At 42.1% G+C, this 18,077-nt stretch overlaps 3 protein-coding genes across 4 annotated transcripts; all 3 read left to right on the top strand.

Moving 5' to 3' along the window:
* Positions 1-319: 319 nt before the first annotated feature.
* On the top strand, positions 320-5,650 carry natd1 (protein NATD1). Its single transcript, XM_069710226.1, has 3 exons — positions 320-492; positions 1,086-1,204; positions 1,975-5,650. The coding sequence occupies exons 1-3, from the start codon at positions 384-386 to the stop codon at positions 2,089-2,091; spliced, it is 345 nt and encodes a 114-aa protein (XP_069566327.1). The 5' UTR covers positions 320-383; the 3' UTR covers positions 2,092-5,650.
* A 1,561-nt stretch (positions 5,651-7,211) lies between these two features.
* Positions 7,212-9,875, top strand: tmem11 (transmembrane protein 11). Its single transcript, XM_069710230.1, has 2 exons — positions 7,212-7,283; positions 8,854-9,875. Exons 1-2 carry the CDS (start codon positions 7,237-7,239, stop codon positions 9,368-9,370), a joined length of 564 nt encoding a protein of 187 aa, XP_069566331.1. The 5' UTR covers positions 7,212-7,236; the 3' UTR covers positions 9,371-9,875.
* Positions 9,876-11,638: 1,763 nt separating this feature from the next.
* dhrs7b (dehydrogenase/reductase (SDR family) member 7B) lies at positions 11,639-18,058 on the top strand. 2 transcript variants are annotated; one of them, XM_069710116.1, is made up of 7 exons: positions 11,639-11,664; positions 13,550-13,740; positions 13,934-14,052; positions 14,330-14,540; positions 14,892-14,984; positions 15,096-15,248; positions 16,904-18,058. In XM_069710116.1, exons 2-7 carry the CDS (start codon positions 13,587-13,589, stop codon positions 17,107-17,109), a joined length of 936 nt encoding a protein of 311 aa, XP_069566217.1. In that variant the 5' UTR covers positions 11,639-11,664; positions 13,550-13,586; the 3' UTR covers positions 17,110-18,058. The 2 variants fall into 2 exon arrangements, with proteins under 2 accessions (XP_069566217.1, XP_069566219.1); XM_069710118.1 differs by lacking the exon at positions 11,639-11,664 and having other exon boundaries at positions 13,502-13,740; positions 13,934-14,046.
* The last annotated feature ends 19 nt before the right edge of the window (positions 18,059-18,077 follow it).

The raw sequence follows: 18,077 nt of genomic DNA, 5'->3' as shown, positions 1-18,077 counted from the left end.
ACCCCAAAGTAAATTAAACTCATTTAAGTTTGGATTTTTAGTATAAAGTCAGAGAAACCCGATTGCACTTCAACACAAACTGTTTGCTTTCCCACGTGACAGGAATGTAACATTCAAAACATTTCTCAGTCGGTCTCAAAATGTTGTTTCTGTCATTTCTCGGCATGTGTCGGACTTGAGCTTCCGTGTTTATTTCCTCGAAGTGTGTTATGCGTGTTTTCTCCTCTGAGAACTCCGGCGTTGATTGGCTGCACGTCACGTGACCTCACAGCTGATTTCGTCGGATGACGCTCCGACCGTTCATCATTTGATGTGGCCATTGCTGGATAGCAACAACGTAGAGTAGCATAGCAATCGTTGTCAACTTTAACAGCGCTACTGCTATGGCACAGGCAGCACAGGCAGCACAGGCACATGCCTTTGACGCAAGCAACTCTCAGATCCAGGTGGAGCACGATAAAAAGCGACGGCAGTTCGTTATAAGGCTAAATGGTAAGTTCAGCATGTAAACATTGGCGTGCTAGCTGGCTAGCGTTAGCTCAGAGATTGGTGGGACGTTAGCTTTCTTTGATGCTAACATCGTCATCGTCGCCTTATTGATAAATCCAGCTGCCATTTCGGGGACAAATACCTTTTTCAGTTCACCTGGCGGGAGTGACAAGTGTTTATTCGGACATGATTTTGCGTCAGGGACGCGATCAAAACAATACACAAGGCTTGGTCAAAGCTGCTGACTTCCTTGACTTTTGGCACGATGAAAACATTTTATTCTTTCCTTTCCGGAAAGCAGTGCGACTTTCGACAACACAGTCACGTACAGACATACCTTTGTCATTTAAATAAAGTTCCTTCACAGCAAACCAGTTTCTCTCTCAAGCGTAAAGTTGTGCTTAAAGCAACAGTGGGTTTAACTCTCCTGGTTGAGCACCAGCTGTATTGTATCCCTTTAATAACAAAGTCTTTCCTACATATTTTAAAGTTTGAAACCAATCTTAGTTTTTTTTTTTTTTTACCTTGAGGCTTTTAGTTAATGACAAACTAAAATATGAACTTGACCAGGAGCCACAACTTCTGTCTGCTCTCAGGATCTCAGGATCGTGCGGTTCTCCTGTATGAATATGTTGGGAAGAAGACGGTGGACTTGCAACACACCGAAGTTCCAGATGCTTACAGAGGGAGAGGAATTGCCAAACACCTGGCCAAGGTACAATTTATACTCTGAGTACTATTGAAATTCAGTCATGGGAAAAAAACAAAAGATCACTTTGTAAAGGCCTAATTTGTAAATTAGTTCAACTTTATACATTTGAAGTATGTTCACATGCATTGGTTCATTGGTTCATTGGTTTGACTCGCTGGAAAAGCAGCAATAATATGAACAGATCATAATAATGATCATTGAATAAGTATTTGCAATTTTGTTGGCTGGACAACCTGTTTTTGTCTGCATGTGGATCACAATTATTATTATTTATTTATTTAATTTCAGACCGAAGTGTATTTAAACTAAAGCAGCAATGATTGGTTGATTAATTGATTAGTTGATCAAAAGGAAATTATTTAGCAACTATTTTGATAATCATCTGGTTGTTTTTAAGCCAAACAGTAAATGTGAAATCCTAATGCAAATTTGGTTCCCAGACTATAATAATAGTGAAGACTAAAGCTGTGAGCCAGGCTATGTTTTCAACTGTTGATCACACAAAACAAAATATTTCTTCTGCTGTAAAGTGGACATATTGTCTTATAATCTGCATATTGATCAGTTCTAAAAAAAAAAAAACAAGTGTTAGTTTTAGCCTTAATGTAAAACTAAAACACTTGATTGAATGACACTCTGTGCACATTATTCCAAATGTACAGTACTGTCAGCTGTAAAAGGCTGATCTAGTTTATTATGAGAAAGAAAAAGTACCTTTTTCAAAAGCCTGTCTATGTAATTTAGATGCAATTTGATGTGTTATGTGTTGGCAGGCGGCCATGGATTTTGTAGTGGAAGAGGACCTGAAAGCTCACTTGACCTGCTGGTATATTCAGAAATACGTCAAAGAGAATCCTCAACCTCAATACTTTGAACATATCTATCAATGACCGTACACGGCACCCAAAAAGAGAAGAAATAGAGAAAGAGACTCCCGGGATGAAATACTGTGTGGCAGCATGCTTTGGAGTTACAGGATTATAGACAACAAAGGACCTTCCAGGCATTGTTAGACATGAGATATCCAGAGACGACTGACCTCACGCCGGAGATGTCTGTGAGCTGAACAGTGAATGACTGTCCAGTTGTGTTCAAAACATGGGAATTCACTCTCACACTCTCTCTCTCTCACACACACACACATCATAAGGAGGAATGAATCAGCCGGTTATGACTTGTCAAAACAAAGCAACCAAAGGTGAGGCCTGTTACCTCGAGCAGAAACTTCCAGGATGTTTTCCCAACACTGACTTGAAGCAAAATTTAGGGATGTGATGAGAGCAGATGCGAGTCAAATCTCGCAGTACATTGCAAATTTCTTGCCTCCATTGGACTCACTGGTTGTGAGCAGCGCTACAAGATGACCGTCCCTTTCGCCGTGATGGTTTCAGTGAAAGGCAATGATGGCTTCACTGACGCTCAAATGATAATAACTTTTATATATCAACCCATTTTGATATTTTTTTGTTATTCTATAGATTTTTTTTTTTTTTTTTTTTTTTCATTTTGCCTCCAGCCCTCTACTTTTGGAAATACTAGACTTTTGTGTATGCAGAACACATCTACAAAACATCAAGCTCAACTCAATGTATTTTTATGTAGGTCATTCCAAAGACTTGTGGGCAGGAATTTGGTGGGTAATAGACCATTTTGTACAAATACAATCTGTAGTCTGAAGACATTTATTTGTCTAAAATTTCACTTCACCCACTTTCATTCTTCTGAGAAACAGAAATGCGCTACTCATTATTGGACTCAAACTTGATTCATTGGTCAAAGGTGCAGGGATTTATAAACCACACAGCACAAACTGAGGATGTCCAACTCTCAAAGTGCAATTCTGACTAAGCCTCAATATGGAACTCCTTGACGACTCATGCTCGTGTAATAAATTCAGTCTGAAGTCTGTCACTGTGGTGAAACACTTCAATGTGGATATAGTGGTGCATGAAAGCAGAACTTTCCATATTTCTGCAAAAAATATTACATAAAACATCAGATTTCCACAAAAGTCTTAAAAGTAGATCACGAGAACCCAGTTAAATAAATGAGACAAAAATATGACATTTGGTCATTTAGTTATTGAGAAAATGATCCCATATTACATATCTAAGAGTGGCAAAAATATGGGAATTTAGAATTAACAGTTAATTTGAGGTTGAAATTAGAGTTTGAAGTTTTCGGACAATAAGAGGACAATCAAGTGTGAGTGGGCTCGCCGTTTTATTTTTATCTGTGGAAGTGTATCATGGAAAACAAAGATTTTCTGACAACCTCAGAAAAAAAGATGGATGCTCATCTTGTTGAAAAAGGGTACAAAACCATCCCTAAAGGGTTTGGACTCCACCAGTCTGTTGTCAGGTTGGCTGTACAAATGGAAGAAATTCAAAACCCTAAAGTGCGATTGAAAAACAGCGATTACTCCAAGAGCAAAACAAGTAATAGTCCACGAGGTCCTAAAGGAACCCAGAGTAACTTCTGAGCAACTAAAGGCCTTCGTCACGTTGTTTATTGTTAATGTTCATCAGAAAACTGAGCGACGATGGTGTGCATGGCGAGGTTACGAGGAGGAAGCCACTGCTCCCTAAGAAGAACATTGTTGCCCATCTGCAAGTCACTAAAGAAACTTGGACAAGCCAGAAGGCTACTGGAAAAAGGTTTTGTGCACAAACGAGACCAGAAAGGAACTTTTTGGTTTTAGTGAGAAGCGTTTGGAAAAAGAAAAGTACTGCACTCCAGTAGAAGAGCCGTATCCCTTCGGTGAAACGAGGAGCTGCTGGTGTCCTGATTTTGTCTGGAAACATTTAGTTTCCATTATTGCTGCTCAAGAGGATCACACCATATATAAAGAATCTGTTCTTATCCGAGTTTTGCCACTCGCAGCAATGCAATATTGGATAGATTATCTCAATAAATGACTGTATATGTTTATCATTTGTTTAATTGAGTTCCCTGGATTTACTTTTGCAAAAAAAATAATTGAATTTTTGATATTTATGCATAAATATTCCATATTTACATATTATATATTTATGCAGAAATATAGAAAATTCCGGTTTACGTGGGGTTCACGAAACTTAAAATCGCCACTGAAAATATCTGCACAAACCAGCAGTAAAAGCAGCACCGTTATGTTCAGGGCATTTACATTGTCCAGTGTCAGACAGTCTTTTGTTCCGTCATTCAGAAAAATAACACTGGGTGGCTTTTCCTTGTCATTTGATCCATATTTTGTTTTACCCACTTGGCTTTTTTTATCCAGCTGCTATCAAAATGATAAAGTTCATCACGAGAAACATTTTTCTGAAAAAAAAGCAACACTTTTGGCTCTTCAGGAGGTTTTGCTATTGACAATCTTAAGTGTTGAGAGAAATACTTCAGGTCACTCAACACACTCTGCAGGACAGTGCAGACTATCTGCTTCAATCACTTTGAGGTAATTGCAGGAAACCAATTTCCTTTCGTAAAACTTTCCTTTGGGTGGCACACGTCTAATGATAGGCCAAGGGATTCAAGATATTATTTCATTTTTTGGGTAATGTTTTTGATTAAATTTGTGTTTCTTTGAAAGGAATCAAATGCCCGGTTTTAAGTTTTAAGCAGGTGGCTACAACTAATGCGTCAAAATGTTCCAACCCTTGTTACATTGTTTTGTGCTTGAAACATAGTTTTTCTCTGTACTTTTTGTTGATAAATAAATAAAATCTAATACTCATTACATTATTAATGTCACTATGTAGTTATAGCCAAACGCAGGCACGTGAATATTTATCTCATTCTGCGGAGAAGATTTGATGCTGTACAATATATATTTAAAGGTCATATGCTAGAAATGTATGTATTTACAAAGGGGCTTCATGCTTTCCTGCTGAGTTTCTGTCTTCAATACTTAAACAGTCCTTAGAGTATAGTGGGATATTTATACAGTGTCCACATTCAAATATTAAGGTACCACAGCAGTTTTTACGCAACAGTTACATTTCTCTCACAGTGATGACTGTGGAGTTTGTTTCAGTATTTCATTTGGTGGAAAATATCTGTCCACCACAAAACACTGGGTCAGATGAACCCACTGCTGTACGTGCAAACTACATGAAGTACTACACGTACGTAGTGGTGGAAGGTGGAAACATTTTCAGGAGCCGCGTGTTGGATTTTGTGGCATTTAGCAGTGAGGTTGCAGATTGCAACCAAGTGAGTATCCCTCGCCTCGCCCACCTCCTCCAAGCCGGTCAGAGAATCCACCGGGTCCCTCTGTACTGGGTTTGCTTCGTCCCTTCTGGGCGGCTGGAGAAACACGGTGCGCTTTGTAGAAGAGGACCCAATCCCTATGTAGATACAAAGGGCTCATTCTTAGCTAACAAAACCACGACAGTTCTTTGTTTCAAGTGATTATATACAAATGAAAACATAATTAAGAAATATTATATTCCATTTATAGCAATAGACCCCCCCCCCCCAAAAAAAAAAAATTTTTTTTAAAAATCCTACACACTGGACCTTTAAACCCAGTTTTTAGTTCCTAAAAGGTCTTACTTTGGCGCCATCAGGTGGGTAAGCAAGAAATTATTGTTGTAAATAAGCACAAAGATACAAGATACATATATACATGAGTGATTGTTGTTCTATGGTTTATTGTTTTAGTTTAGTCTCACCATATAGCGTCTCGCCATGGTGTACCAAGTCATATCTAGTAACATCTTGCTACATATTACATATTAAATCAAGTTTGTGGATTTTTGTATCTTAATATAAAATGTTCGAGGGCCTCTGCAATGAACGGTTAAATGCTTCACACCATGTGTTTCGGTCATTGCACCTTTTTAACCTGTGAATGAAGTTTGCAGATATTATTTTAATAATTTGACCTGGTAGGGTTCACCACCAGAGACAAAACAAAAACACTGAAGCTATATCCAGGTGTTATTTAACAAAAATGATTAAACTGCTCATTGCTGATATAAAATATTTTTTTATGATCAAGAACGAGTAAATAAGACCAACATTTGGATCAAGCGTTCATAGTGACTTTGAATGAGATGCTATGGATATTAAGAATGCAAAAACGTATTATAATTAAAAAGGACTTTCCATAACAATTTATTCCTGCCTGTGTCGATGGCATTGAAACAGTATTTGCTTCATGTTAAGAAATAACATTTTCACAAAATACCATCGACCAGTTAACTGGAGAAATATGAAAAATGTCAATTACTCAGATATGGACTCTCCTGGCTGCAATTATTGTTCTTAATCAGTTGGGTGATTTCTAATTAATAATAAACACATTAATTGATTAACCATTTACCAAACACATATTGTATCTTAAAACAGCCTTCAATCAATTCTTGACGGGATATTAAATATTCTAAGTCCTAAATTGGTCGTGCGTGAGTGAAATATTATTCAAGTCACATTTTCAAAGGAACTAATCGCAGATGTGCTTCATTGGTTTGATTTGTATTGAACCATCACGCATGTGTCGTTTAGCCCACAGTGAGCTGATCTCACGTCCCTGAACGCAGACATTATAGTCGTTACACCGGTTTCATCCAAAGCGCGTCAGGACAGGGACAAGAGCACGCGAGGGCACAACATGGGTGAGTACCCAGACTTGTTCACACAAATCCTTTTAAAAATGAGACAGAAGGGGCGCTTCATTACTCTGATTACATTCTGCAAACACTATGTTGTAACGGACTTAAATCTGTCTTCACTGTGCACGCAACCTACTTGCACAATTAACGATTTTGAACACGTAAATGGCTCCTTTCTTTATCTGCAGCTCAGTTTTGTTAGTTACTGCGTCGCTCATCGTAGTTTAAACAAACAACGCATTCATTTATTCTTTATATTTATTTAGAATATGGTCTGACCTCTCAAACTTCTGCGCTATTACAAAATATGTAACCGCATCATGGTAGTCGTAGTCCGCATTCGCGCCCGAGTGACGCGCTCACCGCATTTACACACTACATTACCCAGAATGCCTGCTGTCGTCATACGTCAACCGCAATCACAGTTGTATCTCCAACATGGCGTCGCTGGGAAGGAGGCGCGGTGTCCCAGTAAGCAGGGAGAGGTCAGTTACTCCGCATTTTGGCCATTATACGAAAATGTTTTAACGTGATACATCGTTTTGTCGACGTCACCACTCGCCGGGTCCTGATTGTGCGTCGTGGTCGGGATTCAAAGTGAAATGCCGACACGAGAAGTTTGAATTTTACCCCATGGTTAGCTAACGTTAGCTGGCTAACGCGTACGGCTAGCTACCGTTAGCGAGGAAACAAACTCGCTGCTCATGTGATGTTTTGGTTGTTGTTGTTTTTGTTTTGTTTGGTTTTTTTTTTCCCCCACCGACCGACTAACTGCGGGGAAAGTTGCGTTTCACCGCGCGCGTTCGTGCGCACACCGGTTGTGACGTGACGCGGTGGACGGAGCGGGGAGACAACTGTCCGCTGCTCGACCTGCTCTCAAAGGAAAGACGTTTCCCAACTCAGCTGGTCGCTCCTCCAACTTTCTACCGAGTTGGCGAAGCGTCGCTGCGGGACAACATGTCCCCCTGCTGCGGGACAACATGTCCCCCTTGCTCGGTAATCCTCACACGAGTTTCACCTGGAGTCTGAAACGACTTCAGATTCTCATCTGCGCTGTTTTTCTTGTATTATTCCGGTTGTTGTCCGTCTCGTGGTTTGTGGTTTGTTTGCAGTCTCGAGCTTCAGGCCTCGAAGTGTCCACGCTGATCAAACCTGAGGACATTTGGTCGGAGCGTGTCCGCTTACGTCTTTAGCACCGCAAATTATGATGAAGTCAGTTGTTGAACAGCAGCTCTGAAAACTTGTCATGACCATTTGGGAATTTTTAATTTTTTTTAATTTTTTTTTTTATGCTGAAAGTTAAATTGATTTTAAAACGCAAATCCAAACATTGACGAGTATCTAAGAACTTCAAACAGCAATACAGTCGTATTTTATTAATACACAGATGTTCAGGTATTGAAATATAAGAATCTGACTTGTATTGTTTTATTTGTAATGTATTGTATTATTGATCTGTTTTTCTAGTTGTTTGTTGTCTGTCTGCTTGAACTACATTTTCAGGCCACCATCACAACAGGCACAGAATCCAAAGCGCTTTTTCACAGCACCAACAAAGTCCGTACCAGCTTTGTTTTACCAATGTGTGGTGATTATTATTCTTATAGAAAACAGTGCGGTTTCAAATACACAACGGGAAGATAATATTCCAAAAATGATGTGAAAATGCAAAGTTTCTAGTCAAATATCTGCCCAACATTCTCCACTGCCGCCACAGCACCTAAACCCTCCAGAAACCAGAGGAAACACCGTTTTGAACTGCAATAAAAAAGGACTGAATTGAGCTGAACAAGCTTTCTGAGATAAAACAAATGTTTTGCTGTTGTCATGTATTTCAAGAAAGCCTTTTAACCAAATGTTGGCCAAATTACATGTCATGGAATTACCAGTCAAATGAAATTAGTATGTTGAAGTACTGACTGAACAACAACAACACTTCTATCAACTCCTGCCGTGACATTGCTCAGTAGAAGCAGATAAGAAGTCCAGTCATGGTATAAGCTGCTGGTGTCCTCCGACTCACTGTTACCTGCCCGTTCTTCTGTTTCTGCACAGGGGAGTGATGGCGGCGTCCGACTGCTACATCGTGCACGAGATCTACAACGGGGAGAATGCGCAGGACCAGTTCGAGTACGAGCTGGAGCAGGCACTGGAGGCCCAGTATAAATACATTGTCATCGAGCCCACGCGGATCGGAGACGAGACGGCTCGGTGGATTACGGTGGGCAACTGCCTGCACAAGACGGCCGTGTTGTCAGGCACCGCTTGCCTCCTGACGCCGCTTTCGCTGCCCGTTGAGTACTCGCGCTACGTGGCGTTGCCCGCAGGCGCCCTCAGCGTGGCCTGCTCCGCCCTCTACGGCATTTCGTGGCAGTTTGACCCCTGCTGCAAGTACCAGGTGGAATACGACAGCCAAAAACTCTCGCGGCTGCCTCTGCATACACTGACCTCCTCGACGCCCGTGGTGTTGGTACGCAGGGATGACGTCCACAGAAAGAGACTCCATAATACGATAGCGCTGGCTGCCCTGGCGTATTGCGCCAAGAAGATCTATGAACTTTATGCGGTATGAGTGCACTCTGAAGAAGATTTAAGAACCAACAGAAAAAACAGGAGAAAAAAAACAACAGAAAAAAAACAAACAGAACCTACCCCCACTCCCCCACCCCAAGATGTAAGACATGTGGAAGTCACGATCAGGCCCAGCAGTTAGCTCCCGGTGTGGTGGGTGCTTCCATTTTGAACTTTGATCAGAGGGATATAGTTAAAACTAGAAGGAATTGTTTTTTTCCCCCTTTAAGTTTCCTTTACTTCTATGTGACAGCAGCAGCACACTTGTCTCCGTAGTACTCTCGCGCCTCCTCCCTCCCCCTGCGCTCCACCTGCATCCCTGACACACAACGAGCTCGTGCACACGGGTATGGCAGCAGTCCCTCTGGACTGAATTGTAACGGAGTCGAAATGGACAGACATGTTTTGTGTACCCAGCTCCCCCCCCTTTCCCTCGTAGTTTTACTGTACCCCTACTCTTGCTGATCAGTACATCACCCTTTCATTAAACATTAGGATATTTCAAACTCACTTTTCTGTATTTTATTTTTACGTTTCTCATCAAACACGAGTCCACATCATGTCCCGGAAAAGAGCAAAGAGCTCCGATGTAATTGAGTTTGCGTCTCGTTCGTGTCGATTTTCTGGTTTAATTGCGTTTCAGTACGACATTGTGAGACAAAGATGTGGCTCCGTGTCCTCTTTTGGAAACGACAACAACTTTTGGACGGTCCCGTTTCAGACATTCTTCGTACCGTGTGTTACTTTAACCTCAAGCCGAACCCAACACAAGACACAAGGAGTGCTTACATTCTTTAAAATAATACGTTCATCCATTGGTGTCCCTCCTAGGAGGTGACATATAAGAATAGATTAAGACTTGCAACAACTGGATAATAAAATGGAATGCAGATGTGATTTGGGTGAATATTCATTGACTGTAATCACATTAGAAACTTATTAAGTCTTATTTAACTGTCCATTAAAGAGCAGACGAAGGATTGTTGATAGGAAGCTGTGATCAGTAGGAAGTCAGGCATTCCTTAATATTTTGATACTAACACTGGCAAAGAAGTGCTGCAGTATAGTTTCAGAGAATTCAGTTGTTCGTGTAAATGTTCAACTGTAGAGATTGATAATGGACATGAAATTTAAAATAAGGTGCTTTTGATTGTATTTATATATATATATATCAGTGGTGCTTACATGGATACAAATATTAGTTTGGGAATAATTGTGCACAGAGTGTGAAAGCACCTCAGACGCCTGAGACCCAGGCTGTTAGCTCGAAGCAGGGCAAAAGTCTGTTTTCCAACTTTTCTGTGATGTTCACGCTGACTCGGTGACTGAAGGCTCAGCCTTGGTGTGTATTGGCTGTTGGAAGTGGAAAAATGTTATGCAGCTCTTGCGTTTTCTCGCTCAGTCATTTTGAAATTGAAAAAAAAAAAATGAAATAAAATGCATTTATGAACACAGCATGCCAACGCTGCCAATCCTATTTCCTCTCACTATATATTTCTATATTCCTATGAAGCAGAGCCAAAATGGCCCGAGACAACCTCACTAGTTTGCTAATTTGTGGCCAGAGCAGTTTGGCTGTTTATCAACCAGTTTCAGGGAGCACAGTGACGTCATACACGGCTTCAGGATGGACAGATAACCGTCCTGGACTCACTGCCATGCCAAAAGGCTCGGGGATGTTATAGTTTTTTGTAGTTGTGCCTCTTATCGTTTTACATAGATAAGAACCTGTTCTCTAATACATCTGCTCCAGTGAACAGTTCAAATGGTTGCACAACTAACAGTGACAAGAAAATATTGTCTCGTTTAAAGTTAAAAAAATAAATAAAGCTCTGTATGTGTGTTTGGCCGGTCGGTATCCGGTCTGGACCAGAATGGGCGATAACACGGAAAGAGACATGGAACAGACCAGCTTAACCATTACTTCAACTCCCATAATGCTTTGTGGGGAACACAGCCGGAAGTCCTTCAAGAAATACTCCGGGCAGGACTTTTGTTTTTCCTAGGACCGCGAAGGAATAAACCCGCCCTCCTCTACCCTCGATTGGCTAGAACTCGTGGCCTTCGTTCGGATTGGTTGGTTCGATGTCGCATCGGGAGTGCTGATTGGTTAGAGTTAGAGTGACGTTCTCTGAGGCGGAGCACTGCGGGTTTTGCCTTCGCCGTCCTAGGGAACAACGGTTGCGCGGTTGGGTCCGCCTTCAGATGAGCCCGGAACTGCTCGTGTCACCGACACACGGGTCTGCTGCTCTGTACAGCAGGTCAACAACAACAACAACAACAACAACAACACAGGTGAGTTCTGCACTTAAACTAAAAAGCAACACTCGTGAAAGAGTTGATAGTAGATGCATGCTGATGTTAGCATTTGTGTGAGCAGCCTTGACGCCTGCAGCCTGCCCGTGGAGAGCAAGCCGCTGCTGTACTCACTGCGCTGTTTTGTGTCAGGATTTAGGTTGTGCCTTTGATTAGCACAGGTTATTATTTTCAAACTGCTCTCAAACTGCACATCTTTTGAACGAACTTGTAAAGAGATTTATGGAGCAAAGATTGTTTGAACTAATGTAATCTGGGAAAGCTTTGCTCCAAGTATGAAGTTCATGTCATGCAAGATGAGTTCTCGTCCTCACAATTAAGAAGATGTACAGCTGCAAGATCAGGCGCGGATGGATGTAAAGCAGGGCTGTTCAACTTCAGCAACAACGTCCATCCATTATCTACACCTGCTTCATCCTGAACAGGCTCACTGGATGCACCAGTCTATCCAGGGCCAACACATACAGACGGAAACAAAGACCATTCACACTCATTCACATCTAAGTGCAGTTGACCAATTAACCTGAGATCCATGTTTTTTACCAGGAGGCAGAGGGAGAACATGCAAACTCCACACAGAAAGGCCCCGGCAGGCCCAGGAATTGAACCCAGAACCTTTTCGCTGAGGCTGCACCACTGTGCTCCTCGTAACAACAATCAATGGCTGCAAATAACTATTAGAGTGTAATGTTGATAAATATGTTCATACATGAAATAAACTGGTCACTTGCACCCCATTTCTTTTACACTACATTTATTTTAGCTGACAATTTTATCCAAAGCGACTTACAACACACCGATGGTACACCATCGGAGCATTTTTTTTAATTTTTTTTTTAGGGTTCAGTGTCTTCCTCAAGGACACTTAGGCATGTGGACAGGAGGACCTGAGGGTCGAACCACCAACCTTCTGATTAGTGTGCAACCCACTCTACCGACTGAGCTACAGACTTTCCCTTTTACTCTAATCTTATCGATTACAGACAGAAGCCAGTCCACACAAAGCTATGGTCACGAGGCTTGAAACATAAGTGCAAAAAGTTACATCTAAAACACAAAGGAGATTTGAGGTTATTTCTCCCAGGACCCTGTCCACAAACGTAGAAAGCAAAGTGAGCATAGTATCCATCAGACTAACAACAGGTGGGCCTGTTCATTACGCTATCAAAAAAACTTGACTCTGAAAACACGTTTGCAGTCACAGTAATTCACTGTTCCTCTTGAGTCCTGAGGAAAACTGGCAGAAAACAAGCCAGGATTTGACCTCTAGTTGAATAGGTGTGATGCAAAGCATAAAATAAATATGCCTTCTCTTTGGTCGTACTTGACGCTCTTTTAATCCAAATATGGTATTTTCTCACAAAACCTGATGACCAACTAAAGAACTGCACAACAACAAAGAACTGTTTGATCAAATGTGATTCCTATTTTTTTTTTTTGCAATGATAAATCACCTATTATTTGTCAAAAATAATGAAAGATGGTTACAAGTCTCACATTTTAAAGTTGCTTACTTAAAACCAGTTTCACCCCTAATGGTTGATATATAAGAACCTAACGAAACAAAGCAAAACTTGACATTTTAGTAGCTGTGACCTCTGAAGCTGTCACCTCCTTTGATTATATTATTATAGTTTGTATTGATTGAGAGCAGGAGCCACTCATATTCTGGTGCCAAAATAAAGTCGGTCTTTTGCAGGTGATCAGTGGCAGCTGACTGAGACATATGGTGCATTTTAGACAGACCTTTGTTGACATTTCTTTATAAAAAAAAAAAAATTAAAAAAAAATCTTCCAAACCTGCTGCAGCTGAAGTCCAGAAAAACTGTTCCTTGCTAAAAAAAAAAAATGTTTGTGACCACAGGTTGCTGGCGTGGGGCAGGAAAGCGTGATTGACAGCCATGGAGCGTGTCATGGGAGGAGGAATGCTTCCACTGGTCCTAACAAGTGTTGGGGTCTTGCTGCTCTACCGGATACTTGTCCGCCTCAGACGAGGAGCTCGTGTGCACGGTGCTGTGGTGGTCATCACGGGGGCCAGCTCTGGACTCGGGAAAGGTCGGCCTGCTCCTCATTTCTTTCTCATCTCGGTTTACACGTCTACGCCTTCTGCAAAGATGTGTAGCGTTTCATTTCTGGTGGCCGGCACAGAGATAATGCGTAGTCTTATGTTTCATGTGTTGCGATGCAGGTGCTGTTCTTGGAGAGTAACAGGTGTTTTTTTTTGTGTGTGTGTGTGTGTGTGTTACAGAGTGTGCACGGGTCTTCCACGCTGCAGGTGCTCGGCTTGTGCTGTGCGGACGAGATGCAGCCCGACTGCAGCAGGTGGTCCAGGAGCTTACAGCGAGTTCAGCAAACGTACAGGTGCAGGTATGCACACGCACCCATACACGGCCAAGGCAATGGTGGTTATACTTCTCACCACCGCCATAGTTTCATGCTCCAAACAAAAACAATGCTGGTATGAAAGTAGAGTAACACATTTCAGAAGCCTGGACTGTTTTTATCATTGTTGTCACTCCTTCCTTTCTTAAAACACACCAAAAGAGGTTTTGTCAACTGTGCTCATTAACCATTATTTCACCTCAAAGAATCATAGAATTAAGGACTTGAATACAGAAGATAACTGTTGCGTCTCGTCCACCAGACTTTCCCTCCCAACACCGTAATCTTCGACTTGGCTGACACGGCTACGGTGGACAAAGCTGCAGAAGAGATTCTCAGATGTTGCGGACACGTGGATGTTCTCATTAATAATGCTGGAATCAGTTACCGTGGCAACATACTGGAGACCAACATTTCAGTTCAACGGGATGTTATGGAAATAAATTACTTTGGGCCCGTTGCTCTTACTCAAGGTTAGTGAAGAGCACAGTTTATTTATTACTTATTTTAACGTTTGGTTGCCAGAATTAAGCAAAATATGGGGGAAAAAAAAAAATCATGAATGTATGTGGGAGCTCGATCTTCAAGTCAAAATGACCTGTGAGTCAGTGTTATGTGGCTGGGAATATTCATAGTGTCACAGCTCTCAGGTAATGTGTCTGTTGCTTGGTTACACTGATGAGGATGCAAAGGTGTCGGTGCAGAAACATTTCAGGTTTACATATTTATGCACATTTACTTGAAGAGGAAGGGCAACATTTAATATTAGTGATTGTTGTCTCTTTTTTTAATTTTCTTTCTTTCTTCTTTCCTCCTTTTCACAGCTCTCCTGCCCTCCATGGTTCGCCGGCGGAGCGGCCATATCGTGGTCATTAGCAGCGTCCAGGGCAAGATAGCCATTCCGTACAGATCGGCCTGTAAGTTGCCCGTACTCATTTCATTCAAGCAAACAAACAAACGAGGTGTTTTCTCTTTGCCGTGGCAACTGTGAATGAAGTGTGACTCTGGTTCGTCCACACTTTGGTCAGATGCCGCCTCTAAGCACGCCACCCAGGCCTACTTCGACTGCTTGCGGGCAGAGATGGAGCGCTATGGGGTCCCGGTGACGGTGATCAGTCCTGGGTACATCCGGACCAACCTGTCGGTGAACGCCGTCACTGGAGACGGCTCCAAGTACGGAGGTGAGGCAGCGAAAAGAAGTGCGTCTGTCTGGGTTTGAACCGACAACGAGAGAATTACAATCAGTGTGATGGTAGAGGAGATGGGAGGCCTGTACTTTGAAGCAGGATTTAGGTTTAGTGAAAGGAACTTAATTTTACAACAGTGGTTCGCTTCTTACATCGCCACGGTAACTTACGCTGCTGACCTAACCTGCTCCAGAGCAGGCGGAGTTTGAGATAACAGATACAAACCTGTAAAAGCACCGTCTACCAACCAATCGGTTCTCTTGGAAAATGACGTCACCAATCATAGAAGAGGCCGCAGAGCTCAGTGCCTGATAGTGAGAGGGTCCGTTTGCTTTTGTACACTGATATCGTCCTATAACAGAGACTGAAGACCGAGAAGCCTTGAACTTGTTGTACTATGACAGTAAGGCAACCTACTGCTTTGAATGATCTTTTTTACATTTATTTCTCTGCTCCTCGGTCTGTTTACATTGGCAGGGTGGCAGCTGAAACAATCTGGGCTATAATTGTCATAAATGCATGAATTTAATGAAATAACAAAATGTAATCATAGTCAGATGTGCTTTGGCCCCGTGATGGTGCTGTGATATTATAAGCCCATTAATTCACACATTCACAGTCTGTGATCTTTTTTTTTTTTTTTTATTGTTATTTTCCCAGCTGTCCCTCCTGCATTTGGCAGCTGCAGCTGCGATGCTTTCAGGCTGGATTATGTGTTTAACTTCTTCATATTTGTCTAATGTTATAGTTTGCTCTTCAGTTGTAAAATATGCCGCTCTGCTGCCAGCAGACTCGTCCATGTTTGTGATTGGTCGGATGCTGCAAACGATGCCTTCGTTATGTGATTTTATGTGTTTACAGCTGGACTGGGAAACCTTGGGTTCCCTCATTAAGTTGATAACCACCACTGTGGGACCGCTTAGTGACATTATGTTTTTTAGGCTTAGTTTATAACAGAACCATAATCCTGGCATGTTGAACCTGTCTCGTAGTACAGGCCCGAGGAAGAAGCCAACTGATGAGTGTAAACAAAGCATTGCTCAGCAACAAAGTCACTAATGTTTAAAGGTAAAGGTGCTGTGAATGTGAATGTGGTTCTGCTGTTGCCAATAATGCATCTCGCTGCTTTTTCTCTCTGAATCAGCTTCTACTGTTTTAGGACAGTCTGTCTCCTTTTTCATTACATATAAGATAAGTTTAAACAGTTCAGAGACCCAACTTGTGCCGTATGAATAGCCTTTTATTTTAGTGTTTAGAGTTTGTGTATTTGTGCAAGTAGATTCTATTTGCACTTAGAAATGTTCTCCTCTATTAAGTGGTTATCTAAGTTGAGCACGTCACTGTCAGTTGTGATAGCAGCACCTATTAGTTTGTAAAAGCGTGATCAAAATGGGTTACCAGGCAGTACAAGTACCTTTCAACTACCATGCAATTCAAAGAGCTTTTCATGTTACATGAAAACACACGAAAACAGAAAAAAAAAGATTGAATGGATGGTTATTAGATGGGAATAGTTAACATGAAACAAATCTAAATATGACAATAAATGAAACTGAGAAGCGACACAATGCCAGTTTTCTGTGTTGGCTGACTCGCTGCCTGGTGTCATTAATGCAGTGTGTTTGTTGTCTGTGCAACGCTGCTTTCAGTTCTGGATAAAACCACAGCTCTGGGTCGGGACCCCGGGGACGTGGCCCGGGCGGTCTTAGCGGCTGTCCGTCAGAGAAGCAAGGACGTTGTATTGGCTGGACCTCTGCCCACCGTGGCCATCTACCTGCGCACGCTGTGGCCGGCGCTCTTCTTCAAACTCATGTCGTCTCGTGCTCGTAAGGAGCAGAAACCTAAAGACGAGTGACGCAGCAGCAGATAAACGCACGAGGACCAAAACTAACGTCTGCACGCGGAGGCCAAATGGACAAGACGATACGTGGGGCTCCTCAGTAACACTTTGGCCTGCTGGACACCTGTGGACACTGTGCGTTGTAACAGGACCTGTGGTTAGTGGTTTTATTTGTATTTTTATTGAGTAACATCTGTGGCTAACACCTGTTGAGCGAGGCTGTCATTAGTTCCATATAGTGGTCAGAGCAGACCACCGGAAATGATCCAAGTTAATTGTAACACACGTACGAGGTGCTGTTCAGACCCGACACAAACGTCCCTTCCGGGTGACCCGGTCACGGGTGGTTAAAGTACAGGTGTCAACGCATTCGGAGGCGGTCTGGGACGCATGCGGCCGCATTCTTTAAGAAGTGTGAACGCAAATGTGTTCCGGGCCACATTAAAGCATTAAAGGACTCAACCGACATCCTCTGAATAAACAACACAATTGTCACTTTACAGCAGGTTTGTTATCTTGGGACGTGTTTTCCCTCCATTCAAACGGTCCTTAAACCTGATGATCTGGATGTGATTCTGCAGAATTTTTAGTTGACCTCATCTGTAATGTCCAACGCACATCAGGCTGAGGAAGAGCTCCCCCCCCCCCCCTCGCACAGTTCATATATACACTGCAGCGCAGAGCCCGACACTCAATGCTGCTGTAAAATGTTGATATCCTGAGCCTGAATTAACAGGTAGAGCCTGACGGACCAAGTTATGAATTACAAACTTGAGTTTTCAGAAATATGTCCCAAATTTCTGATTTAATGCACATTCAAATGAGGCTACAGTCAGCAAAGATACCTCGTTTTAAATGCCTGATGCTTCAACTCCTCTCTCCACGTTTCTGTACGTGTTTGTTTACTTGTATATTTATGTAATGTACGTGTTCGTTTATACATAAAGCAGATGTGAGATCTGGAGATGCATGAAAGTGTGAAC

This window comes from Brachyistius frenatus, unplaced genomic scaffold (assembly GCF_029030835.1).
Source record: "Brachyistius frenatus isolate BFR_SWC_R1_liver_20210118 unplaced genomic scaffold, ASM2903083v1 Contig_90, whole genome shotgun sequence".
NCBI lineage: Eukaryota > Metazoa > Chordata > Actinopteri > Embiotocidae > Brachyistius > Brachyistius frenatus.
This window is presented reverse-complemented; position numbering and strand designations above follow the sequence as displayed.